General features: G+C 40.5%; 1 protein-coding gene across 5 annotated transcripts in view; it reads left to right on the forward strand.

Annotated features, from left to right (window-relative positions):
• Positions 1-5380: 5380 nt before the first annotated feature.
• XKR6 (XK related 6) overlaps positions 5381-27804 on the forward strand; it is a 69475-nt gene continuing 47051 nt past the window's right edge. For all 5 annotated transcript variants that reach the window (XR_016513417.1, XR_016513418.1, XM_090288972.1 and 2 more), the window contains exon 1: positions 5381-6177. Coding sequence is in view for 3 of the 5 variants with exons in the window: in XM_090288972.1 (XP_090145098.1) it covers positions 5417-6177 (761 nt within the window). In the remaining 2 variants the exon portion in view is untranslated. The remainder of the gene's footprint in view (positions 6178-27804) is intronic.

The raw sequence follows: 27804 nt of genomic DNA on the forward strand, positions 1-27804 counted from the left end.
TAGTGGTGGAACTGTCCAGAGAGAAATACAGGTGTGCCTACCCCTTCCTTCCTATCTATCCCTGTACCCCATCGTGTGTGTGCACAGTCCCCCCCAATCCCTCCAAACATTTGTTGTCTGCTCCTGTTCACATCATTTCTCCCCATCCTATAAGTAATCACTTTACTTTGTGGATATCTTTCCTGAATTGTTTATGCAAATACAAACAAATAAAAACAGATAACTTTATCCCTCCCCCTTTCTTACAGAAAATGCTTTATTGTTTTGCACCTTGCTCTTTTTTTTATAACAAAGTATCCTGCAACTCTTTCTGTATCATTGAAATGAAAACTATAACTTTTCAATATCACTGTATGGTATTCTGTCAAAGAGTTTCCCTTTGGACTGACACTTGTTTTTTTTTCTTTTCTCTTTCATTTTTCCCTTTTTATTATAAACAATGAATAACCTTGACCACATGTAACTTTTTTTAATGTTTTTTTATTGATTATATTGTTACAACAGTTCCAATTTTCTCCCCTTTGCTCCCCTCCACCCAGCATCCCCCTCCCCCAGCAATCTCCCCCCACCACATGTAACTCTTGACATGTGTGTATTTATGTACTCCAGTAAGACGGACTGCTGTCTGGATAGTGATTACATTTTTAATTTGACAGATAGTGCAAAAGTCCCTTCAATAGAAATTGTGTCATTTTGTAACACCAGCAGAAATGTATGCTGAAATTTCAGTTCTTAATATCAAATATAGAAATGGAGCTTTAAGGGATAATGGGTTCTATAAGCTTACTCTGCAGTGCCCAAAGAGGTCTTATATCTATAGAAGAGAGTAAGATACAAGGGATAAAATTGATAAGGATGATATCCACCTGCTGGTTTTGAAGTTTTACTCAGGCTCAAATTAGGAAAATCTTGTGAAGAATATATGAGGAAGCCCCATTGTAATGCTTTTGCTAGGGCAAATCTCCATGTTGGAATTCAAGTTTTCTGTCTGCTAGACATGTATCAGCATCATAATAGGGTCCCTCTAGTGACTAATACAGTAACACTGACTTCATTTCCAGGGGCCAATAACTGCTTAGCCCAGGGCAATAGTTTAGGCTTTGGAATTGAACCTGCTTGGATTCTAATACATGGTCACTCTACCTCCAATGAGTGTGACTCTGGTAGATTCAAGGCTACTTTCTAGACCATTATTATGGGGGTGCTAATCTCCATGACTTTTGGACTGTTGTAAGATTACGTGGAATGATATTTGGGACAGTGTCTAATATACAATAGCATTCAACACTAACTTTCTCCTTTCTGCCTTTCTGAAAATAGCAGAAAATTGGGAAGAAAAGCCCCAAACATTTCTCTAAACAGCCAACATGTAGGCCACAATTTCCATATATTAAATCTGTCTTATTTTACTCATATAAGAGGTTTTAAAGTCTACTTACTATTATTTTAGATGGAATTCCACCATGCTTTGTGGTCTGGCTTCCCAGCCTATATCTGAGTGGAAGTAACAAGGGCCAAAGTTGTTAACTGACTAAACTATGAAAAGCAGATGTTTAAAAAATTATTACTTAGAAACAACAGCAACAACAAAATTGTCTAGTAGGCCTGAGGTGGCTCCTTACGAGGCCCATAGGTAGTCAGAGCCTCTTCACATACGACTACCATAAGGTCAAGTCATCAGGAAAGGGTTAATTGGTATGATGTTAAGAAAGCAGGCATTTGGACAATGCATTAAAAAAAATTAATTCCCTGGCACCGCACCCTTTGTTTACTAAAGAAGAATGGTATCTCTATAATATTGAGGTCTGTCTGGAAAAAGTCCAGCCATTGTTAATATAATGAGATCAATTTGTGTCATATTGATGTAACCTGGCAGCCAAGGAGAGAGGACAGGAATGTGCAGGTGTGAACAATGACTTCACTGCACTAGTCAGTGGGGGCAGTAGACACTGTTGAGTATGTGTACTGTGTGGCCATTGCATTCAAAATGACCGAGCGAGTAGAGCAATGAATCTGCAGCAAATCTTGCATTAAGCTTGAACATTCCTTCGTGGAAACTATTCAGATGATTCAGAAGGCTGCAGCTATGGACAACTGGTGATCGGCAGCTTCATCAGGACAACCATCCTCATGCATCATGTCTTGTGCCAGTTTTTGGTGAAATGTCAAATCACCCAGGTGACTTAGCACCCTTACAGCCCAGATTTGGTGCCCTATGACTTCTGGCTTTTCCCAAAACTAAAATCACCTTTGAAAGGGAAGAGATTTCAGACTGTCGATGAGATTCAGGAAAATACAATGGGGCCAGCTAATGGTGATTGGGACAACTGTGTGAGTTCCCAAGGTGCCTACTTTGAAGGGGGCTGAGATGTCATTGTCCTATGTACAGTGTTTCTTGTATCTTGTGTCTTCTTCAATAAATGTCTCTATTTTCCATAGTACATGGCTAGATACCTTGTGGACAGACCTCATACATCAATGAGTTTTATAAAGATCTACATCACAAAAAGTGAAGTAAAATTTGATAGGGACACTTGAAAGGGTAAATTTCAGTTATCTGGAAAATTAATTTAATTAATTCACTTATTTATCCAGTATTTATTGAGTATTCATGATGTGTTCAGCACTGTGCTAAGTGGTGAATGTACTTGGAACACCTAACTGCATCAAAACTCTAGGAAGAAAAAGTACCATTCATAACACAGTCCAAATTTATGTTAACCTTTCAGTGAGTCTCATGATAGCTTTATTATGATTGTAAGAGATTTTAATTTTAGAACTTCCTGGGTTCTACAGTGTATCACTTCCAAATAATGCAGAATGATAAAATTGTTGAATCACAAATGTAAAGTTGAAATCACTTGACAGTTTGTAAATCCTATAAACCTACTTGAAACTTCAATTGTGAAAAGGCTTTTGACTATCAAATTTGTCAGCCTTATACAGTGAGTATAATTTACTTAGCTAACTTCACTAGTAGATTATGCTCTTTTAGGGCACAGAGAAGTAGGAATCATAAATATACCATTGCTGCTTGTTTTTTTTATCTCATTTCATAGCCTCACAGGCTTAAATAGAGTAAATATATTTTAAAACACAAATTAATTGCACCTATTTCCTAGAAGTATTGAAGAATGCTTTCACTTATTAGAGATACCAAATGTGAATGATAGAATTTAAGTAACTATATCAGTACTATTTAAACATAATAGCAACAATAGTGATGTTAATAATAACAATAATAATGTCAGTTACCATTTAGTGTTTACTCTCTATTACTATGTATCAGGTATCATGTTAAGAGCCTGAATGGATTACCACCTTTAATTTGCCCAACAACCTTTCAAAGAAAGCTCAATTATTATTTCCTACATAATGTAGGATATTGAGGTTTAAAGAAGTTAACTGTCTTGCTCACGTCATTCACATTATTTTAGTGGAACTGGGATAGAAACCCCAGCAATCTTACTGTACATTTATGCCATCTTTCTCGGGTGTTATTAATTCAAATTCCTATCTATATGTAAAAATAACCCTTACCTGCTGGCTCTAAATTTTACTATTATAGTAACAAGAGGCTTAAATCATAGCATGAAATCAAAGGATACAGCTTTGTGACTTGTTTCCAAAAGCAGATTTTGGAATTATTCCCTCCCACTCCTCAAAACAAATGACTGGTATAAAAATTCTCTATGGGTACTTTCTGTAAAATCTTTACAGGTTTTACCTTGGCATAAATACTCATGAAAAGATGTGTCCTGAAATGTGGAATCCTCATCTTTTCCTGCCACCCTCAAAATTTAATTAAGGGCTATAGCGTTACATATCACATATGTCAAAATTACATTACTGAACATTTCAAAGGCACCTTTCTTCCACAGAAACTCAGTGCCATCCATACAAACATTACCTAATTTGTCCTCAGTATTCCAAAGAAAGTTACTGGCATTATTAGGTTTTACTGAAGGAGAAAGTGGACAGAATCAGAAAGATGAGTACAAACATTTGGAGAGGTCAATGAGAAAGATGCAGTTTAACATTTGTTTTCTATTTTTAACTTCAAAATGTTCCTTTCACCTGCTCAGTAACAACTGTAACCATGTAGCTTGCTCTATATGGCTTCAAATATACTTTCACTGGAAGATCATTGTAATTCAAATCCATTCAGTGCTGCTTCACTTTTGTAATTTGTTAATTAAGATTAAGTACTGTACCCTGCACTTATTTTAATGATATAGCACATTGATAACATTTTCACTCATTTAAAGCCATGTTTACTGACAGAACCTTGGCACCAAAAAATTCTAAAAGGCAACCTTCACACATTCAAATAACCCAAAAAAGTAACTGATACAGCTTAACTCCTGGCTAGTTCTGAATTTTCTAAATTAAGGTCACAGAATTTTAAAATCACATAGTTTAAGAAAAGTTGATAGAAATACATTTCAATGGTGAAGATGATACACTCAAGGTCACAATATGCGAATTCAATCTTTGCTCCAACAATCAAGATGCAATCATGGTGATTTTTAACTAGATTTTGCCTGGAGTTTTCTTAAGAGAACTGTGGAAACTTTACTACAAAAGATGGTAAAGTTGTCAGTGACAGGAAAATCAGGGGGGTCAACAGAGGTAAAAGAGGAGGGAGGTATCTAAATAGAAGTGAGAATCAGTTGTGTGTGGGACTCTAAACTGACCCATGTGATTTCTAAAGACCCTCAAAACAAGGAAAGAATAAGAAGTAGTTTTAAAAGAAAAAAAAAAAAAAGCCAAAAAGGTGAGACAGCCATTTTAAAGGGGGGGGGTGTCTAACTACACAATGAGGTCATCCTATCTCCCGGAAGTGACACGTAATCACCTGCTTCGCACTAGCTCCGCCCCTTCCCTCAGAGGTCCCGCCCCTCCGCCAGCAGCAGGGAGGGTGTTAGGGGGCGTTTTTCCTGGAGGAAAGCTGTGAGCTGCGACGCTGAGGAAGGGGACCCCAAAACGTCTGGCACTGCCCCCTCCAGGGATCACTTTGGACCGCCTCACTCGGCCCAGCAGGATTCAGAGACGCCGAGGGGTCAACCTGATGGGTTTCGGGGTCAACGGAAGAGGGGAAGGGGAGCCCTGGCGGGGAGAACCCCCCGGCCCCCCGCCCAGCAGCTGAGGAATAGGAGGGCGGCCATCTTGGCCGGGAGGGTAGGGCTGGGGAGCTGCGGGCGCCGTGCGATTGGGGGGCTCGCCCGGAAGTGACGCCAACTACCCGGAAGCGGAGGGGGTTCCCTGGCCCACTCCCCCCTCGTTCGTTTGCTCCCCCGCTTCCTCCCCGCCCCCCTTCCTCTCCATTCGTTTCCCCCCTCCCCGTTCCCTGCCTTCTTCCCCCCCCCCACCCGTCCCTCCCCCCCCAACCTCCGGAGCTGGGAAGAGAGTCAAGATGGCGGCGAAATCCGATGGCGGTGGCGTGGGGGTGGGCTTCGCCCAGCTGCACAACCTGGACGAGGCGGTGGGCAGCGGCGGCGAGGAGGACGGGGAGCCCGGGGGAGGCGGCTGCGGCGGCGGCGGGGACGGCAACGAGCCCGGCGAAAGCAGCTCGCTGCACATCTGCAACTGCTGCAACACCTCCTCGTGCTACTGGGGCTGCCGCTCCGCCTGCCTGCGCTCCCTTCTGGGCAAGAAGCCGCGCCGCAGCGCCGCCGCCGCCGACGGGGGGGACCAGCCGCTGCAACCACCCGCTGCCGCCGACCGCCAACCCCCGACGCCCTCGGCCGCGCGGCCGGAGCCTCCGTCGCCGCAGGTGGAGCGGCCGTGGCTCGACTGCCTGTGGATCGTGCTGGCGCTGCTGGTCTTCTTTGGGGACGTGGGCACCGACCTGTGGCTGGCCCTCGACTACTACAGCAAGGGGGACTACGGCTACTTCGGGCTGACCCTCTTCTTCGTGCTGGTGCCGTCGCTGCTGGTGCAGAGCCTGAGCTTCCGCTGGTTCGTGCAGGACTACACGGGCGGAGGGCTGGGCGCCGTGGAGGGGCTCAGCAGCCGAGGCCCCCCCATGATGGGGGCCGGCTACGGCCACGGCGCGGTCCGCGGCGGCCCGGGTGCTGGGGTCTCGGCCACTCCGGGGGCGCAGCGCCTGTGCCGCCTCTCCGTGTGGATCTGGCAGACAGTCATCCACCTGCTGCAGATGGGGCAGGTGTGGAGGTAAGAGCACTGCGGGGGTGGGGGCGGGGGCCTGGCCAGTGGCCCTGCGGAGGGCCCGGCGGGCTAGCCGGAGCCCCACGGGGCGCGCTCCGCCCTGAAGGTGCCTCGCAGGTGGGTCCCTCAGACGGACCCGGCCCAGGGTCTAGTAGGAGGGGTTTGCCGCGCACTTCCCTTGGCGTCTCAAAAATACCTTTTTTTTTTTTTTTTGCTATGGAACCTTGGCCACGCCTTTTGGCCCAGGGAGGCCCAAGTCCCGCTGTTTGTCTTCATTCTTGATTCGCACTTCTCAGAGACCCTGCCTCGTCCTTCCCTCCTCTCCATCTCTGTAGACCTCTGTTTTCCCGCTATCCCTCTGCCCTGTATGCCAGGGGGACCAGCACCTAGAGCTTTTTATCTGCACCCCAGCTCTTCTCCTGGAGCGGCGGGGGGTGGAACCTTCCTTCCTTCTTCCAGCCGGTTTGCACTCGGTTTTTTCCCCCGGTGAGACATCTTCCCCTCTTCCCCGGTCTTCTCTCCGCAGTGGCCTGTGTGAGGCCCTGTGCAAACCCCCTTGCTGCCTCTTTATTTAGTACTCCTTTATTCCACGCCCCTTCCCTCCTCCCCCCTTCCTGCAATCCCGTCCCCTGCAAATGACTCCAAACCACTGCCCTCCTTGAAGGAAAAATGACTTTTTTTTTTTTTCTGGATTAGACGTGCTCTTTTCTTAGTGACAGGTAAAATTGTATGGTATGCGATGCGTATGTTTGTTTTTAATTCTCACCTCCAGAAAATCAGTTAGCCACCTAGACACCTATTCTGATGGACCCTTGGTTTTGGAAGCCAGGCCAGTGTGTGGTGTAGGTGATTTACAATTATAAAAGCCCTGAGGGCCCTGCGGCCCTTTCTCCTTTTGTAAATTTCCCTTGTGCCAGGTGAATCTCTCAAACACCACTTGCAGAGGTTCTTTTTGCCACCAGCCTTAAATGATCTATTAAAATCTTGGTAAATCTGTGCCCTCAAACTTAAATCAGCTTAAGTGTATTCTGGGAACAGTGAGTTTTAGGTAAGAGCATTTGCAGGAGAAAAAAATATATTACTGAAGGTGAATTACCCAGAGCTCTTCAGGTGCATAGCTTCTGTGAGAAGACATTCTGCCTAGCTTACCCTGACTCTGCCTAGTAGGAGATTTTAGGTGCTCAGTATTTTAGTAAACTGAGATAAAGTTCATGTCTGTTGAATTGTTTGTGTAGATCTCTATTCAGAATTTTAAATAAAGACATTTCAGAAAGCATGGGACTGCGTTCCTGAAATCTTGAACTGAATGTAAAAACTTTGTGTCACAGACTTTGCATGCAAATTCTGAATAGGGGATAGGTGAGTGGTTCTTGGTTTTCCTGATCCACCCAAGGTTGTTTACTGGTGCTCTTGGATTGAATCAAAAAACCCTTTTTCTTGCTGTATTTGTCTGCAGTTATTTCCCCCCCCCCCCCGCTTATAAGTTTATAAGAAGAGGGGGACATTAAATAGAAAAAAAAGAAAAGAAAAGATGGTTGACTAACTTTTTTAGCTATTTTGAGTGTAGCTTGAGGGTCACGTAAAATTTTGAAATATGCTTTGAATTTAGAATTTAAACCTAAACCGCCCCTAAACACCCAAATCTATACTGAATCAAAGGTAGTGTGTTTGATATTGGGAATACCTTTTTTGATTTCCTGCAGGTTGATGAGGTGTAAAAGAATAAAGGGGAAGAGGGACAAAAGCTATGGGGAGAGAAAGAGTTTGAAATGCTAGTAAAATTTAATAGCATGTATTTAATAACTAAGCTTCTACTGAACAAGCCCAAGTCATTTATCTCTCCATGTCTTAGACTTCTAAGTGTGGGCAATCCAAAGCTTGGTTGCAGGTTAAAATTCCTGAGAGAATTGTTTCTAATATAATCCATACTAGCTATTTATTAGTCGCAAGCTTTTGGGACATAATGAAATTGGAATTCGGTATCACAAAATTTTTAGGCAGAGTAATTTTCCTTCAATTGACCTAAATCTTAATTGTATTTGGACAAAGTAGAAGAGTCCAAATTTCAGTACAAATTGACAAGTACATTTTAAGTGTAAATTTAGCTTTTATAGTCATTTAAAAGATCATAGTGCATTATTTTCCCATACCTTCATTGAGCTTTCAAGGTCCACAGTGATAGATATATATCTGTGATTTTAGTATGTCTAAATCGTTTTAGTGTTTTTTTCCGAGATTAGAATATTTTTTTCAAGATTAGAATATATCTCTAAATATTTCATTAACTTTTGAAACTATACTGTATTAAAAAACATGCTAATTCAGCAAAGTTATTTTTTCCAACATAGCAATACTTCCAAAAGAAATATTTACGGAGGAAGAATTTAATTTTTTTAATTTAACATTTCCCAGTAAGCTGATTTTGCTTGAAATACTCCAGAAGTAGGGTCTTCTCTTTAATACCTGCTAGGCATGTGGCTTGCATGGAAATCATTCATATGTAAAAGTTTTAGAGAAAGGTTTTTAGTCTTGTTTTAATCCCTTCGTGAATTACTTGTTAGTGTGTATAAACATACATTATCTCATTTTTACTTACTGCAGATCTTTTGGGGTTATAGTTGTACCATTATTCACATTTGTTACTTGAATTTTGCTATTTCATGTGCTCATGTGGTATAAAGATTAAGGTCTAGGAATTAAATCATTGATTTGGGCCACATTTCTAAGAAAAGATGTTGGTGAAGTTGTATGTTGTCAAAACTGATCCCATTAAACCACGGATACCTGTCCCTTCACATGCTTTTGTTTCTTAACTGTAAAATTATTTGACTCTTGCTTCAAGAAAGCACGGTGCTTATTTAAGAAAGTTTTGTTTCCCTTTATAGTAAGGTGGTAAACTCCTTGGCATGTTGCATTTCCTTTCAAGATGGAAAATACTGGACATCTCTTTCACCAAATGACTTCACAGAATGTAAGAAAGTATGTCTTGCCGGGCCAAAATTGCATTTGGTTTCATGGACCTGTTGCACAGCACTACTGTGATTAAGGTCTATTTAATGCATTCTTTATCCTAATTACTTATCATTTAACTTCCTTTGTAGCTTATGTGCTTGCGGTGTTATTAGAAAGTGAGAACATTTTCTTGGAGGGTTAGATCTTAGGAACATTTTGATTTAGTTTGCGTATTGTGTTGTTCCGTGTAAGTTTTTCCTTTAGCATATTGGCCTTTCTTTGCTTTTGTGCTACCTTTCAAGGGTGCTTGAGTGTGCTGGCAGTTCTCTGCAGTCTAGAAGCAACAGTTATTTGACTGAATTTCATGATGTCACAGCCAAATCATTGATCTCCCTTTTAATTTATAGTTTTTTATGAATGTGTTTTTACCCTTCTGTTTTACAAGGTATAAGTGGAATTTACTTAAAGTCTTAATGGTACTTGCAGTTTTTAAAGTAAACATCAGCTTTCCTTTCTCTTGGGAAAGGAGATGGGGTAGAGGGTAGCTTTCAAGGGAGAAAGAAGGAAAAGGGTTTCAGGTGTTATAATGGCATCATCCAATCTGTGAATAGGCTAAAGCTTTGTTATAGCATTTTTGTTTGTTTCAAGACTTTGGTGTAATATAGAAACTTGGCTCTCTCTATAATCAGCAGGGAATGTGGCTGGGCTGGTGAAGAAGTAAAGATTCTTTTTTAATTACTCCCACCCCCCTACTCCCCATGTAGGGATACTTGGTATATTTTGGGGCTTTGTTCTTGTTAAATATTTTAGAATAGTGGTTCTTAACTCTGGCTGAGAATACAACCTAATACAGCTTTAAAAAAAACAGAAAGAAGGAAATGCTTCTAGCGTTGCTGGACCTGCTGAAGAAGAATCCCAGGGTGGGACCTAAGCAGTTTTATTTTTAGAAGCTCCACAAGTAGTCAGATGGCAGCCGGGCTTGGGAAACACATTTAGAATTGGGTTTCAGGCTTGTTTCATTTGGACATTGTTATGGATTTGTGTTCTTAATAAATATGATGGAACAGTTGGCCACGGAATAATTTGGTACTGTGAAGTTTGGTTCTTGGACAACAATGTAACAATAACTTTACCTTGGAAACATGAGTATCTAAAAAGCACTTGGGGCTGTCTCCACTGTATACACTTAAGGTACTCAGTGTTTTTTCCCTTTGAGCCCAAGTATGCATCTTATTCTAAAAGGATCCCTAAATTCAAAGCAGTTTCTAATAAATGTAGCCCACTTCTCTGCCTTTTATGTGACTCAAATAGTCCTTTTATGATTATGTTGAATGTAAAAGGTATATTAACCTTAATTTTGAAATGATTCTCCTAAGTAGGCTTGAGGTAAACATAACTGGGATTACAAGAGGTGTTGGACTAAGTGATCTGTAATGTCCCTGTACCTCTAAGATTTTGTGATTTAAGAAATTCATTGGTGTGGGCCAGGGTACTAGTTATAGTCACATTAAAAGATTAGATAGATGTATATATGTGTGTGTGTCTGTTTGTCTAAAGGGGGCTTTACATGTCTGCCTATTACTGGGTGGAAATCTCAATATTGGGAAAATATTATTGTTTTTCATTGTATCCATAAATTTAATGGAATACTGGTTCAGAAGAAACTCAACAGGATTTTTTCAGGGGAAACTTGAGAAACATTGATCTGAGAAAAGTAAATGTGTTTGAGTAGTCAAAAAAACCTTGAAAAGAAAAGTTGAGACTTACCTTATCAAAAAATGATGTGCTATAAAGTGTTAATAATTTGAACAGTGTGCTGCTGACAGTGGAATTAAGCAAATAGGTAATAAAGCAGAAAAGAAATAAGTTGACAGATTTGTGAGAATTTAGACAGTAAAGGTGGGGCAACTGAGTACCCAGTTGGGATGAAAAGTTGATCTCTACATAAAGAAAAAATCTGAAAGAATGACAGAATCAACCAAATATTAAGCTGTAAAAACTCTGAAAGAAAGTGTAGGGTAATAATTTTGTGATCTTGCAATGGGCAAGGCCCTTTAATGCCAACAAAGAAGAAAGAGACAAATTTAACAAAGTAAACTCTCATCTAGTTATCCCCCTCCCCCACCTGAAAAATTATAGAAAAACGTGATTAGCTGTGAGTTAAATTTAGACAAGGAGCTACTTCCTAAAGAAGAGTGATTATGAAGAGAGCATCTCTGAAGATTTTCTTATTTTAGAGTGAATAAAGACAGTAAAAATTTGACATTTATGGTGAATTTTGAAGGGAAGGTGATGGAAAAAATAGCATACTTTGAGTAAAAGTGCAACTAGTGATGAAGGATAGTATTTCCAGAATGATCTAGAAACAAAATCTCAAAATTAGAATTACAGAGGTCTAGCAGTCCGGAAATCTAATAGGCATATGTCAGAAATCACAAGCAGTTCATTTTCTGGTTTATTTTTTAACATCATTTGCTTGATTTTTCAAACTTTATCCATAAAGTCAGTTAGTTAGGCTTATGTAATAGATAAATTCTGGAATGTTGGAAAGATTCTGTGAGATGCAAGAAGAAATAAACTGTGTCTTAACAGTTGCTGTTTTCACTGTGGGCTGGTTTGCTTTTATAGTATGCTCTGTCCTCAGCAAACAGTTTTGTGACTAAAACTTTAGTTTACTTTCCATGATGTTCTGTTTACTTTCTTCTGTTCAGCAATTCTGGATTTCTTATTTAACTCTGAAAGAGTTAATGCTTTTTAAAAAATCATGAAAATATAGCCTCATTTAAAAAGTTTAGTGATTTTTAAATTTAAATTTTATTTTTTTAAATCCTCACAAGAGGATATGGAAGGTAGAGGGAGGGCAGGGAGGGGCTGGGGGGAGAGAGAGAAAGAGAGAGAGAGAGTTAGAAAGAGAGAAAGAAAGAGAAAGAGGAAGAGAGAGAGAGAAGAACATCCATCAGTGTGAGAGAGAAACATCTATTGGTTACCTCCTGTATAAGTCCCAACCAGAGATGGAACCAGCAACCTTTGGTGCACAGGGACAGTGCTCCACCCAGCCCGGGCAAGGTTTTACTAACTTTTGACTGTTGCCAGAAGACATTCTACTCTTGGAGATAATAAAAAAAAAACAACATAGAACATTTCATGGTATAAAGGGAACATTAGAGTTAAGAAATCAGATTTATTATTATATATGTTACAGAAAAAATCTCTGGTCTTAGTTTCCTCATATTTATCAGTTGAGGAGTTTGATCGATTGATCTTTAATGTCCCTTCAATTTTGAAAAGTAATATGGTATTGGTATTAGTGTTCTGAAGTTTTAAAGAAGGAGTGTTAGACCTAATGTGAACAATTAAAATACTTAAAAATGTATAGGCTTCCCAGGAACAGCTTTGACCGAAAGGTTGTGAGTTCGATTCCTGGTTGGGGCACATGCCTACGTTGTGGGTTCTTTCTCAGTAGGGTTGCATGCAAGAGGCAACCATTCGGTGTTTCTCTCCAACTTAAATATACTGGGAACGTGAAGAAAGATGACAAAGGTGAGGAAGACACTAAACCCATGGCCAGTTCTTTTGTGCAATATGCCCCATGTTTTGGATTGCCTCATTTGTTTCCTATAAGTGTCACCTGCCCTCTGCATTCTGGGTAAAATGAAAGCTGCATCTAGGATCTTGATTATATTCAAGCTTTATATCTCAGTCAAAAGTACTTTTTATACTTCATATTTGCATCATATTGGTAGGCACATGATACTTGATTCATTCTATTACAGTAGTTGTGATGCTAAATTTATCTCTTGGTTAAGGCTCTGATGGCCAGATTTCTCTGTATAAAGGTACATTTGCCTACTGGCAATCAGTAAGTAACTCATGGGGTAATACTTTGACATGACTTGCAATCAGTAAGTAACTCGTGGGATAATAATTTGACATGGTGTCACTATACTGTTTCCTAATTACAATAACCTAATCATTTTAGTGGCCATTGAGAATCCTTGCTTGAATCAATTATAAAATTGTTGGGAGATTAAATTGTATTTTAAACAAGCTCTGTGGTAATTCTTACCTTCTCTAAAGTTCACAAGCCACTTGCTCTACTGGAATTAGAACCAGAGAGAAAAAAACATTTGGTCCTGAAGAAGTTACTGTATGACTCCAGACACTGGTGTGTTTTCAATGGGTTGTCATTAGAGTTTAAACTTCACATTTGTTTTGGAGGAACAGAATTAAAGTTCACACCTTATGTGTTCTCTGTGTGTAATAATAATACACGGAGGTTAGGGCTAATAGAAGTATTAGGAGAGTGGAAGAGGCATGTACAAATCACTAAGGAGGAAAGGAAACTATTGAAAAATCTTTTTACAAATATTGCCTCATTTAACTTCTCATTTTTTTTTCATGCCCATTTTACAGATGAAGGAATGGGTTTAGAGAGGTTAAGTAATCTAAAGTCACTGACTGGTAACTGGTGGAGGAAGGTTTGCCAGATTTAACTGATGGCAAAATATGTGAAATTTTTCTCCATTAGACTTTTTGTAATGATCAACAGGCTGTTCTCACTAATTACTTTGCTTTACTTTGGGACTTTGCTGCTCTGGCTTATTGAAAGTGGAGGGATGATGTTCTTGAACCATTGGGGCATCTTGATGAACAAATTGAGGTTCTTTGAGACCTCCGATTTCTAGTCTAGTGTATTAAACTCTGCAGAGAATAGGCTTATGACTCTTCTGGTTGATTATAACAGCTAGTGTGATTCAGACAGCTAAGTAGTGTCACTAGGTGTCTGTATCCTTAAAAAATTGTTTTCAGTACTTTAGTCCAATCTCTTTTTTTTAGGGTAGACTCACCTTCCAATTCTGTGATTTCTGCATTACAGAAAGGGATATATAGGGTTGACAATACCATCTTGGCCACTCTTTATTCCTGCAGATCCCACCTAAATGCTGCACCCATGTGTTGGCTGGTTCTCTGTTGACCTGTTGGTAACACCAAGAGTAACAGCAGCTCTTTCCTTAGGGTATAAAGCATTTGGAATTACTTGGGGCATCAGATATTTGGGTTCTGTCACAAGAGATTATGGTCCAGTATGTCTAGGATGAGCCTTAGAACCTACTACATATATTTTAAAAGCCTGTGTTTTCACTAAGTTTCCCCAGCAGTGTACAGACAGAGATGAGAACCATAGGAGTATTGGCTGATTTCTATTGCTGCATACAGTGGTAGTTCTCAAGAAGGAGGAGTTTGTATTAGAATCACTTGGGAATATTTTTTAAAGTGTATTTTATTGAGTATGTTATTACAGTAGTCTGAATTTCTTTTCCCTTTGCTCCCCTCTGCCCAGTACCCCCCTTTCTTCCAGCAATTCCACTGTCCCTTAGTTCATGTTCGTGGATCATGCATATAAGTTCTTTGGCTTCACCCTTTCCTATATTATTCTTAACTTCCCCCTGTCTTATTTTGTACCAACCAATTATGCTTCTTAATCCCTGCACCATTTCCCTATTTCTCCCCCTCCCCCTCCTAGCTGATAACCCTCCAAATGACCCCCATACCTATGATTCTGTTTCTATTCTGCTTTGCTTAGTTGGATTTTGTTTTTATTTTTTAGATTCAGTTCTTGATAGTTGTGAGTTTGTTGTCATTTTAATGTTCATAGTTTTGATCTTCTTTTTCTTAAGTATGTCCCTTTAACATTTTATATAATAATAGCTTGGTAATGATGAACTCTTTTAGCTCTGCCTTGTCTGGGAATCACTTTATCTGCTCTTCCATTCTAAATAATAGCTTTGCTGGATAGAGTAATCTTGGTTGTAGGTCCTTGCTTTTCATCACATTTAATACTTCTTGCCAGTCCCTGCTTGCCTGCGAAGTTTCTTTTGAGAAATCAGCTGATAGTTTTATAGGCTCCTTTGTAGGTAACTCTCTGCTTTTCTCTTGCTGCTTTTAAGATTCTCTCTTTATTTTGAACCTTTGGCATTTTAATTATGATATGTCTTGGTGTGGTGCTCTTTGGGTCTAGCTTGTTAGGGACTTTCTGTGCTTTCTGGACTTGTATGTCTAGTTCCTTCACCAAATTTGGGGAGTTTTCCTTCACTATTTTTTTCACATAAGCTTTCAATTTCTCACTCTTCCTCTTCTCCTTCTGGCACACCTCTGATTTGGATGTTGGCACATTTAAAGTTGTTCCAGAGGTTCCTAAGCCTCTCCTCATTTTTTTCAATTCTCGTTTCCTTGTTCTGTAGTGGTTGACTGTTTTTCCTTCCTTATGTTCCAAATCATTGATTAGAACCCCGGTTTCCTTCCTTTCACTATTCGTTTTGTGAGGATTTTCCTTCATTTCATTTAGCATAGCCTTCACTTCTTCCCTTATGCGTTTGCATACCTGTCAAGCCTGTAAGCATCTTTATCACCAGTGTCTTGAGCTCTGCATCTGTTAGGTTGGCTATCTCCTCATTGCTTAGTTCTCCCACTGGAACCTTGATCCATTCCCTGTTTTGGGCCATACTTCTCTGTCTCCTCATCTTGACAGGCTCCTGTGTTTTTTGCCTCTGTGTCTGAGGTAAAGCTGTTGCACCTGTTATGTTGTAATGGGCGGAGCCTTAGGTATTCGTCAGTTTGGGGTGTGACCTGTTTCACCACATTGTGGTGCTGTTTGTGGGGGAGGGGTGTGAGAGGGAACAATGCCACTTACTCAGCACTCGCCCCTTTTCCAGGCACTTATCCCACTTCCATATGGGACTGGTGCCTCTCTAGCTGTAGCTGTTGCCCTGGCCATCGTTCCCAGAGTGGGTGGGTCTGAGGACGTTCTAAGACTGTGAGGGCCTCTAAACAAGTGGGCTCTGCTGAGAGATCTGCAGTTTCTTCCACCCCAACACCCACTGGTTTTCACAGTTGGAAGCAATGAGACTCTATTTTCCCTGGTGCTGGAACCATGAGCTGCACAGTCTGGTCTGGTTTGGTCTGGTCTGGTGCTGGGAGTGCTCCCCAGGTGTCCCTCACCACTTTTTAAAATGTGTGACTGGGTGCACTTCCCCCCTGCCTGCCGCCACCGCTGCTGCTGCTGCTGTTGCTGCCACCACTGCCACCACCACACTGCATCCTCTCTGTCCCGGCTCCGCCCCTTCTACCTGTCTGGATGAGTATTTCTTCTTTATATCTTTGTTCATTGGACTTCCATGCAGCTCAGTTTTCTGGAACTTCTGGTTGTCTCTAGTTTTGAGGTAGATGTATTCCTTCTTAGTTGTGGAGGGAGACACAGTGTGTCTGTCTAGGTCTCCACATTGGCCAGAAGTCCAGGAATATTTTTTAAGCTTAAGCACCAGGCATATCAGATGTAGAGGGGTGGAATGTATAAAGGAAGCCCAGCTGATGATTTTTTTGGAACATCAGTATTTAAACATCTGTGGATTGGACCTTACTCTTAGCTAGAATGGGTTGGCAAAAGTGTTTATTAATCAACTAGTAGCTATATTTGCCATATGTTGTGGCATTTGGGTTGTCATATATTATACTTAAGATTTAGAGTACTATAAAGACATTTAACATTAAAACTGTATGGCATATAACTGAATATTCCTTTGACTCAGAAGCTTCTTTGGAAGACTGAAGTACTTCAAGGTCATTATTAACACGAATTATCACTGTTGGTGTTTTAGAAGTGCCAGGTTAGAGGTATTTTACTGTGTTGGGGAAATTGATATTCAATTGAGAGTGAATTTCTTGTCTCAAATTTTCAGAAATATTATATCTGTTGAAATCGGTGCCAAGGATAGAATTCCTAAAAAGAAACTTGTACATGACAGGGGAGAAGTGACCTAATAGGTCTTAAAATGTGTATCACTAGAGACAGAAATGAAGGGAGCATGGAAGAAAAATGACTTACTTACATTTTGTTCGATAGATTCATGGGGTTGACTAGCTGGGGGAGGGGATGGAAAGAAGGCTTATAGTGTTTTGTCCTACTACTTCATGCTGGTAAGGACACCTAAAATCTAAACACACCCAAATAACATCCCTTTGAGTTCCATCTAGGAACGTACTCTGGCAGTGATGAGAAAGCTCAAGATCCTGGGGGAAGCTCATGGTCAGAAATTCTAGGAGAGGCAATGGCTGGCAGAGATGGGACACAAAGTATAGGGGCAAGCATAGTGCAGAACAGGTTAGATTCTCTGTGATTCTGGATCAAAATGAGCAAAACTCAAAATCTGTCAGTTTGCTTGGTCATAATGAATAGAGCTTTGGAGTTGTCAGTTAATAGTTGTAAATAGCCCTATGTATTTAGGATGCTGCTATTTTGCCTTCTGTAAGGCAGTTTTCATCAAAGCTGACTCTGAAGGAAAAGGTTATGCCTTCCAATAAAGAATTTATATATTCAATATGTAAGCAATCTCAGATGGTTTTGTTTAGACTTAATGGGTGATGCTATGTTTTTGGATGGGAAGAAGAGAGAAGCCACATAAAGGATCGATTGATGTTTGCAGATTAAACAAAAGTTGTCAAAACAAAGATGAAGTTAAAAGCAATTACAGTGTAAATTTTGAAGAACAATTAAAATGTGTGTTTTGCATTTTTGGACTCTATTTGAGGTTTCCACTATTTGGTAGGCACCACATAATTTTTAGATAATTTTCAGGGTGTAGTAATCTAGGATTAAATGAAGTGATATTTGTCAGGCGTGTTATAAGATTTTGAATGGAGCCCTGTGAGGCTGGAGTCATCTTGCCTATTTGCCTGGCACTTGCAGTTCACCATCTCAATTCATGGTACGCTCATATCTGTTATAATGTGATATATACATTCCTGAAAAACCTCTCATTTTGCACAATCACTCTAAAAGTAGTTGTGCTGTGGAAAACATAGGATTAAGGTAGGACTAGGTAAAACTATGTAATTTTGTAACCAGAGCACTAACAAACACAACGACAATCCAAGTAAAAATGCTGGCATGATAGATGGAGGACATATGTACTTGGTGTCATACCTAGATGATTCTGGGCCTTATTTTATCTTGGGACATGTTTTTTCTTTTTTGATATATTGATTCTTGTAGGTATTAGCTTCTACAGGAGGCCATTTTCACCAAAATTAAAGCTCTGATCCAGGGTGTAGCCTTCATCCATGCCCACAGCATCACCAGGTAGTGGAAAACATAATGGATGTTGAGGCCACTAAACCACCTGTCACTACTTGTACCAACGGGGGGAGGTACTTTGGTAAGATTCTCATTGCTTTTTTAAAAGCCTTCAAACACCCTCCGTCCTCCCAATCTTTGTCTTTATTTGTGAAAAGTCTTGCCTTAATAGCTTCAAACATTAACATGCTGGGAAGACTCACCCATGAACCAACAGTCTTTTCCCATTACACTGTTCTCATTTGCATTTTGCAAGTCACGTGTGAAGAAATGTGTGTTACAGAAGCATGCATTGTGGCATAACTGACATATTTTTGAATCTGTGATAGTGTCAAGATGCAGCTCTTGAAAATGTCAAGGTTCTATTGTTTGGGGACATTCTAGTTTTGGAAATATTACAGTGTTTCAAGGTTAAGTGAAATTTACTGCTCTTATGCTTTGTTGTCCTTACATACAGTAAAGACGTGAAGAGGGGCTGTTTCAATCCATGTTTAAATTTCTGTCACGTAGTCATTGGATGGAATGTGATAATGTCTCAGGCTACATCAGCACTTGAACTACATACATGGGGCAGGAATGGTTTTGAATTTTGGTTCATTTGAAATGTGGGTATAGTGAGACTTTAAAATTCATCTGAGCATAAAGTAAACAAGAAAAAGTGCAACAGTAGCCAGTTGTCAAGGAAAAGACTGATGGTTAGAATAAACAGACAGCTTACAGCAATACAAACAATCTGTTTTCATAGGTTTTTTTCCAAGGAAGCTTGAGAGAACTTCTGAATTAAGTAGAAGTTAGTTAAATATGAAAGGAAGCAAGTACACCACATGTATGTTAGTGACTATTACAGTTTGTTTTCTCAACTGGAATAACAACAGTTATGTGACTTCATACAGTAGAAATGTCTTGTCTACTGTGGGTGGTCCTGGCTGATGATGGCTTTGATATCCGTGAGGGATTCAGCCTCCTCACTCAGCATTCGGCCAGAAAGGAAAGAAAATTCAGAGAATGCATCACTGCTTCTTAAAAGCCCTAACCTGAAGTGACACGCGTCACTTGTGCTGACATTCCGTTGTGGAGGAGTAGCTCTGTGACCATTCCCAGATCAAGGGAGGCTGAGAAATGTAGTTCTGCCAAGGCAACAGTTTTGTCTAATTCTGTGCTTAGACCAGGTACACTTCTGCTTGAGGGAGGTTTGTGCGCATGTGTGCGCGCACACGTGTGTATAACGTACTTGCAATTGATTAAAGTGTAAAAGAATTTCTTTTTAGAACTTTGATTTATGTTTTAATTTAATATTTTACAGTATGGGAGCCATGTCAGACCTCTGTCTTTTTGTGTCCTTTAAAAATGTAAAAACCAATTTTAGCCTGAGGGTCATAGAAAAACAGGCCCACCTCTATTTTAATTGGTCAGTAAAACAAGTATTTAAATTAGCTTTAAAAAATATAACTAAGTTCAGTTATTTTAAGTGTGAGCCATACTAAATTAAAATATAATGAAATAATACTAAAGTTTTAAATAATTTTTCTTCAGATGAAATTGCATTGAGGTAAAATGACTTTCATAGATTAAATAAAAAGTATTATGGCTCTGGTGCCTGAGCCTTGTCAACATTTCAAGTTTTAAAAAATAGTTCATCTGGTTTAGGATAGTTTTGGCATATGTGACTACAGCTGATGTAAGTTTTAATGGAACCATATCCTGACATGGGGACCTTGTTCTGCACTATTTCCCAAGTCACTACTCTCAGAAGTCACTCCTTGTTTTTCGTCTGTGTTCATAGCAGGATTACTCATAGTAGGCAAAAGGTGGGAGTAACCCCAGTGTCCACGGATAGATGAGAGAGGATAAACAAAATCTAGCATATACATAGAATAGTACTCACCCTTAATTTTAGGAAGGAAATTCTGACACATGCTACAACGTGGATGAGCTTTGAGGACATGCTAAGTGACATAAGCCAGTAACAAAAGGACAAATGCTGTGATTCCACTTCTACAAGGTACCTGGCGTCATCAGACTAACGGACAGAAACTAGAATGGTGTTTGCCAGGGGCAGGGGAAGGGAGGAATGGGAGATTAGGCAGAGTTTCAGTCTGAGATGATGAAAAGAATTCTGTGATAGATTCACAACAGTGTGGCTGTACCTCATGTCACTTAACTTCACTGCCCTGAAGAATGGCTAAGATGGTACATTTCAGGTTATGTGTATTTACCACAATTAAACAAACCCTTCAGATATTTTTCATTTCTTTCTAGCCCTATTCACAGCTTAAATGAGCAAACAAAATCTTTCTCTTATCCTCCTGTTGCCAATTAAAAAAACAAAAGCAATTCTAATTATGATCACATAGCCAACCCATTTAGATCAAGGCATACCTCTTATCAGTGTGAGGGGCCACTCTCAATTGTGTTACCTAAAATATTATTTTTAAATTGGTCACTTCCCCTTCCACAACACAGTGTGACCATTGTCAGGGGAAAAGTTAGTCCTACAGTAGTCTCCATAGTGATACCCATAGTGTCAGACTTGAAAAAGGGAACCCTCCAGTGTTACTACATCTGAAGTTACTTAAGTAAAGAATGGGTGGCATTTTAAATTACCAAGAGCACTTTTTTAAGCTCTCCCGCCTCCAGCATGACTTGTGGTGATGAGGTCTAGCACTGTCTAGTAAGGAAGGGGGTTGCTGTTGGTCTCCAGCTTGCTTTGGACTAGTTAACTGGAACGAACTATTTAACCTTTCCATTCCGGAGTTTCCTCATAGGTAAAAGAGTGCTTATTTTTGGTAAAAAGATCAGAAGAGCTTTATGGAGGAAGATATTACTATGTCACAGGGTTGATTTGAGAATTGAGAGTTAATGTGTGTAAAGTCTGAGAGTAGCTCTTGATACATAATAAGTGCTGACTAAATGTTAGATATTAAAAGCTTTTTCTGCCTGGTCTACAATATTGAAAATTGTACCCAGCATTGTTAATTTTCTACCTGGCCAGATTTTTCCTCCTTTCTAATTGCTATCCAAACCTTTTTCTGTACATATAAAAGTACCTTGCTTAGGTGTTCAAAGTAAATTCTCCAAATAAATATGTAATAATGTTAAAGCATTTATAAATGGGAATCTATTAAATGATTGTTCTCATTGTTAGTGAAACCCTGGAGAAAACTCTAATCATTTCATAATTTATTTACATTTTGATAAATGCTCATATAAAAAGAGGCTCTTCCATATTCAAGAATAAAATCAGGCAGCCATGTCTTTTGAAATACAAACTCTTGGTGGAAAAAGAATTCACCACCCTTTAGCTGATGAGAAGAATACTAAGTAAAATGGTTTAATTATGCAACAATGCTTTAAAATCCTCTCAACAGAGAACGACGTTAACCAGCCGTTTTAGATCCTCTCCAAACAACATTAGATCTTAGTCCTCTGACCTTTACTGGTCACTCTTTGTTCACAGAATATACTGCAGGCTTTTAGACCAAAAGTATGAAGCCTTGTGTGGTTCCAGACTTTTCTTTTGTTAATGGGACAGTCTTGCCAACATTGTATTTCAACCAACCGCTCTCATGCCCAGGGCTGTTTGTTTCCATACCTTTGCCTGTGCTTTTTTCTTCACCTGGCTCTCAACTGGGGACAGTTTTGCTCCCCGCTTCCCTGGACATTTGTCAATGTCTTGGAGACTTTTTGGTTGTCATAACTGGAGGTGCTTCCGACATCTAGTGGGTAGAGGCCCGGGTTGCTGCTAAACATCCTATAATGCACAGGACAGTCCTCCGGACAAAGAATTACTCAGTCTAAAACAGTATGCCAAGGTTGAGAGACCTTGACTTAGTCCTTTGTTTTGCTCTTTGTGCGAATTCTAATCATTCTTTATGACCTCTTTTAATTGTTTCATCTTCCATGAAAGCAGGTACTAGTTTTTCTGTCAAAATCACTCCTAATTTTTGGACTTTTCCAGGGAAAGTGCTTTTGGCACTTAGTATTTTTTATTTTTAAAATTTTATTTATAGTCTGTTCTTCTCTCCCTTACTAAACTTTTAAGAGTACGCTCTGTGTCTGATTCATCTTCATATCTTGCAGAGAAATTTGCATTTAGTACAGTGTAGTATCTGTTTGAATGAGTGAACAAACATGGTATGAAAGCCGTATACTGCGTTGACACAGAGCAACTAAGCCAGGTGCATCTGAATGATTGCTGGCAAGTACAATGGCAGATGGAAGTAAAGGGGAGTTTGAACATGGAACCTGAGTTGGACTTCAATGAAGGGTAAGAATTCAACACTAGAGTTTTGAGAGGGGAGAGACAGGGCTCTATGATGCAAATATAAGTATAAATACAGATACACACACACACCAGGGAAGTATTTCACTTTAATGCTACCTTGAAAACAGCTACTTCATGATGCAAATATCAGTATAAACACACACACACACACACACACACACACACACACACAGAAGTATATTATTGTAATGCTGCCCGGGAAACAGCTGCAGCCATCTTGGGTGGTTTGGTTGTGATAGTTCCCCAGGGTCTGGTTGGCTGAGGTGGTGGTTTCAATCTCTTGCCTTTGAAATGTTACATGAACTAAAAGTATGTAGAGGTTTATTTTAATCTGTTTTCTGTGTATGGTGGCTAAAGTCCAGGTATCCAGTGGGAATTAGTACATTAATAGTCAGTTATTTGCTTTTTATAAAAAAGGCATCTGTCAGCTTATAGTCTAACCTTTAACCTTAGGTGGACCTTTTCTAGCTCGATGCCTGTTCCTTGGGCACGTGGACTTTTGTAAGCTCAGAACCCAAACCAGTCAGAAAATGGAGATTTAAAGAGAGGGAGAGTTCACTTGATAACTTACGCAACTGTCTTTAAGTGCTTTGTCTCAGTTGTATTTGCAGCCAGAATTATAGTAAAACTAGACGTTTTCTGTTTGATCCAAGCTCCTCTCCCTTTTTTTTTAAACCTCTCAGATGTTTGTACTTAATTTTTTTTCTTTTTTTTTTTTCAGATTTAATGTGTTTTATTGATTAAATTATTACATTTGTGCCAATTTCCCTTCCCTCTGCTCCCCTCCACCCGGTGGCCCCCCTCCCTCCAGTTGTCCCCCCCTTTTAGATTATGTCCATTAGTTGTGCATACAGTTCCTCCTAACCTCTCTCCGTCTATTCCATTCCCTCCTACCTTGATCCCCAATTCCTATATCATCTCCCTCCCTTTCCCCATTCCCCCTCCCTGTTGACCTCCCCCCAATATGCTTCCCGTACCCACAGCTCCTTTTCCGCTCTCGTTGCCTATTTAGTTTGCCTTTGTTTCATCTCCCTAGCTTCTGGTTTTTTTTTTTTAAACCAGTCCCTTTAACATCTCATATAACAGTGGTTTGGATCTAATGAACTCTTTCAGTTTTATTTTGTCCTGGAAACACTTTCTCTGTCCTTCTATTCTGAATGACAATTTCGCTGGATAGAGTATTCGTGGTTGTAGGTTTTGGATTTTCATTACTTTGAATATTTCTTGCCAGTCTCTTCTTGCCTGTAGGGTTTCCCTTGAGAAGTCAGCTGATAGTCTAATTGGGACCCCTTTGTACATAATTCTTTTCTTCTCTCTTGCTGCTTTTAAGATTCTCTCTTTATCTTTAATTTTTGACATTTTGATTATAATGTGTCTTGGAGTGGTTCTCCCTGGGTCCAGTCTCTTGGGAACTCTCCTTGCTTCCTGGACCTGCAAGTCTATTCCCTTCCCCAAGTCTGGGAAGTTCTCCTTTATTATATTTTCACTCAATTTTTCAAGTTCTAGTTCATCTTCCTCATTCTCTGGCAAACCAATGATTCTTATGTTGGGCCTTTTATAGCTGTCCCAGAGGTTTCTGATCCTTTCATTGTTGCTTCCCATTTCCTCTCGCTGCATTGGTTGACTGCTTGTTCCTTCTCCATATTCCAGTTTGTTGAAATGAACTCTGGATTTTATTTCCTTTCCTTCTGTCTCGTATGCGGTTTTGTTCCTTTCGTTATGAAAGTTTTTCGCTTCTTTCATATCTTTTTCCTGCTCTTTTGTGAATTCTGTAAGCCATCTGTTAACAATGGCCCAGAACTGAGCCTCTGACAGGTTTCTTATCTGTTCATCTGTCAGGTTCTCTATCTGCTGTCTGGTGAGTTGTGTCACCGGAATCTCTATAGTTGCCTGCCTCATTTTGACAGATGCGTTTTGTTTTCTTGGGCCGGCTGTCGGCTGTCGGGGGCAGTGCCTGTGTACGCGTCACAAATCGGCGACCGGCCGGCGCCTGCCTGTCCGCGACCTATTTCGCAGCCCTGTGGTGCTTTCTGTGGGGGCGGGGGTCCAAGATGGATTCACACAGTTATTCAGCTAGGAGACCGGGATCCGTCCTCCCGCCCCCCTGGGCCTCACTGTTCAAGGCGATGCGGCGGCCGCTCTCCCCAGCGCCGGAGTCTCGCACCGGCAGGGGCTTGGCCGCAGCCGGGATTCCCCGCCGGGTCGCGCACTGCCAGGGGCTTGACGGATCCGGGATTCCTCGCCGCCCCCCGTTGTCCAGGTGCGACCGCAAACAGCACTGCCCTCTTTAACTCTTACCTGCCCAAATGGCACCGCTGGTTTATAACTTCATATGTTGGACTTCCGTGTAGTTTTATTTTCTGGAATTTCTAGTTATCCTTTGTTTTGAAGTAGTTGTATTCCTCTCTAGTTGTAGAGGGAGACCTAGCGTGTCCGTCTAAGCCTCCATCTTGGCCGGAAGTGTCTTAATTTTTTTTCTTTAATGGTTTTCCATGGTTGGGATATTTTGAATCCTTTTTTCTTTTTTCAATTTTAATGTTGTCTATACAAGTTTATTTTTGGTTGAAATTCAGGTTGTACTCTTTCATAATTGCCTGAAGTTAAAGAAATAAGACTATTTAATGAAGTAATCCACTGTTAATACATTAGTTTTTTTGGCCCATTTGTACTTTTCAAAGTTTTAAAATATTATTAATTCTTGGGGTTGCTGTAGGTTGATCCCAAAGCTGAAAAACTTTCAAAAGATGATAACAGAGTAAATTAATTTATTGCTGAGCATGTGAAATTGCTGATTTGACTGGAATACATATTTATGATCTACTTTTAGTAATTTTGCCCCTAATACTATTCTTTAGGGTAAACTCTCTCCATAGGAAACTTTCCTACTGTTCGGCCTGTGGGTTGGAAGACCTGTCTCCTATCCTGCCTCCATGGCTCAGTGCCCTGCTCTCTGTGCCTCTGTTATGAAACCAAGTGTATGGGATCAGTTCTGCGCAGTTTGCAGTACATTCAGAAAGGTCTCGGTTTAGGGGCAGTGCGTTGGAGTGTAATTAGCCCTTTGTGTTAGTTTCTTCTTGAGACTGCTGCAAAATATCATTCACTAAGTGCTTTAAAATAACAGAAATGTATTCTCTTACAGTTCTGGAGACCAGAAGTCTGAAACCAAGTTGTCAGGGGGACCATGATACCTCTGAGACTCTGGGTACAATCCCTCCTTGCCCTTTCTGGCTTCTGCTTTTATTTTCACATGGCATTCTTCCCTCCGTATCTTGCCCAAATTTTCCTTTTCTTGTAAGATACCAGTCATATTGGATTAAGGCTCAGCGTAGTCTAGTATGATGCCCTCTTAATTTATTTTTACATTTGTAGCTACCCTGTTTCCAATAAGGTCACATTCTGAGATAGTGGGGGTTAAAACTGCTATATATATATATATATATATATATATTTTTTTTTTTTTGGAGACACAATTCAACCCATATCACCCATGATTTTTTTCTTTAGCATAGCATGGTTTGAAATTCTCTTTGATGGTTATCTCAATATCAGTCTGACAAAGAAAATGAAGGCCGTTTGGGCTTGGGTATAGACAATTCTTCAAACATGGAAATTAGGTGTTTATGAAAATAGCTGTAATGAAGGTTCTGAAACAGGTAAACCTGTAGCGTTGCTGTCGGTTAAGCAGGAGTCTGTAGCGGGACTGTTCTGGGTGATATAATGTTCCCCCTCACTTCACACTGTAACAAGTGGAGATACATTGGGGCTCCTTATCCTATACTTTAACCCTGCAGATAATGCATTTTTCTCAGTTTCAGTAGTGCCATAGGCTTAGGCTTTGGAACAGATGGCTGAGTTATGAGAGCCTTAGTGGTGGACTGAGAAGTCTGCCTCCCTAGTAGGATTATTCGGGGCTTGGATGAGATGACGTTGGCATTGTGTCGGGCACACAGGGTGTGCTTTACTCTGGGAGTTGCCCTCTCCACCTCTCCATTTTCTCCCAGCCTTGGCCACGCTCAAAGTGGCTGTCAGCAGAGCAGCTGGAGTCCATCGCACTGCCAGCAGTAACATCTTGCTGCCAGTGGTGCCAGACTGTGCCCAGTGTTGAACTGCCTAAAAATAGCCACCAGGAAGATGGCCAGAGGCTTGGTGGGGGGTTTTCTTTGAGAAAGGTACTCCTGCTTTATTAAGATGCACTAATTGCCTGTGGGTCTTACAGTCCCAGCTGGTGTAGCACTGTGGGTGCCATATACCCTGTGCATCTGAAAGTGGACTCATCTGCTTTCTACCCAGGTCTTAAACAGCCTTTGAATTTTGTTCAGCCCAAGGTGAGAGCTTAGGTTTCTCCATGTGTCTCATCTTAGGCATGCTCATGGCTTTCTAGAGTCCCGCGTGCACATAGATACTTTTGAAATTTCCCAAAAGAAACTCTCTTCTTGACATTTCCTCCTAGATCTCAAGTGGTCTACTCTCTGTCTCAACTGTGATCTTTTACCTCAGCTGTCCACAGATTGTTCCTCCACCTTAAAACATTTTCAAGCAATGCTAGTTACTTCTTCAGCTTGGGAGAGTTTGTGTTGGGCAAAGGAGAGACTGCAACTTGTGGTGCCCCAAACAGGTTAGAGCAGAGTTACACAATAATTTGCAAATAAGGTTGGCTCTGTTTTTTCTGGAACCAAGGAGTATGGGCCCATTGTGGGAACAGAGTATGCTGCTGTACCAGAAACTGGGGGCGGAGGGAGGGGGTCAAGGACAAGTAAAATACCAGAAGTTTGCCTACCCTTTTAAGTGAACGTTCCCTTGGTTCAGTGTGGAGTTGGTTGCTGTAAATCTTTTTTTTTTTTTCAGAGTTCTGACAGCTGGTGCTTGTTTTAGATGTTATGGTGTGATGGGGGCAGTGGAGGCAGTGGGATCTTGGAGCTGTCTGCTCCACTATTTTTATGGTACCATCAGACTTTCTTCTCTTGTGATAGTCCACTTTAACACCCACAGAAATCATTTCTTTCTCCCTCCTCTATCAGTTCTGCAGATAGAAGATGCCTCAATTCTTGTCAGACCTCTTTATATGTATCTCCCTGGCAATCACCACAGTTTCTTTGAAGTTATATTCAGTATTGTTGTTCACTGAGTAGTAGTGTTAATATTTATCCCCAATAAATGTTAGATTAAATTAATATTAAATACTAAATATGAGATTTAAAAACAGTTTGATGCTTTGTGATCTTTATATGTTAAGGCCATGTTTTTTGAATTTTTCCTTTCATACAAA

This window comes from Furipterus horrens, unplaced genomic scaffold (assembly GCF_987537825.1).
Source record: "Furipterus horrens unplaced genomic scaffold, mFurHor1.1.pri manual_scaffold_10, whole genome shotgun sequence".
NCBI classification, from domain to species: domain Eukaryota; kingdom Metazoa; phylum Chordata; class Mammalia; order Chiroptera; family Furipteridae; genus Furipterus; species Furipterus horrens.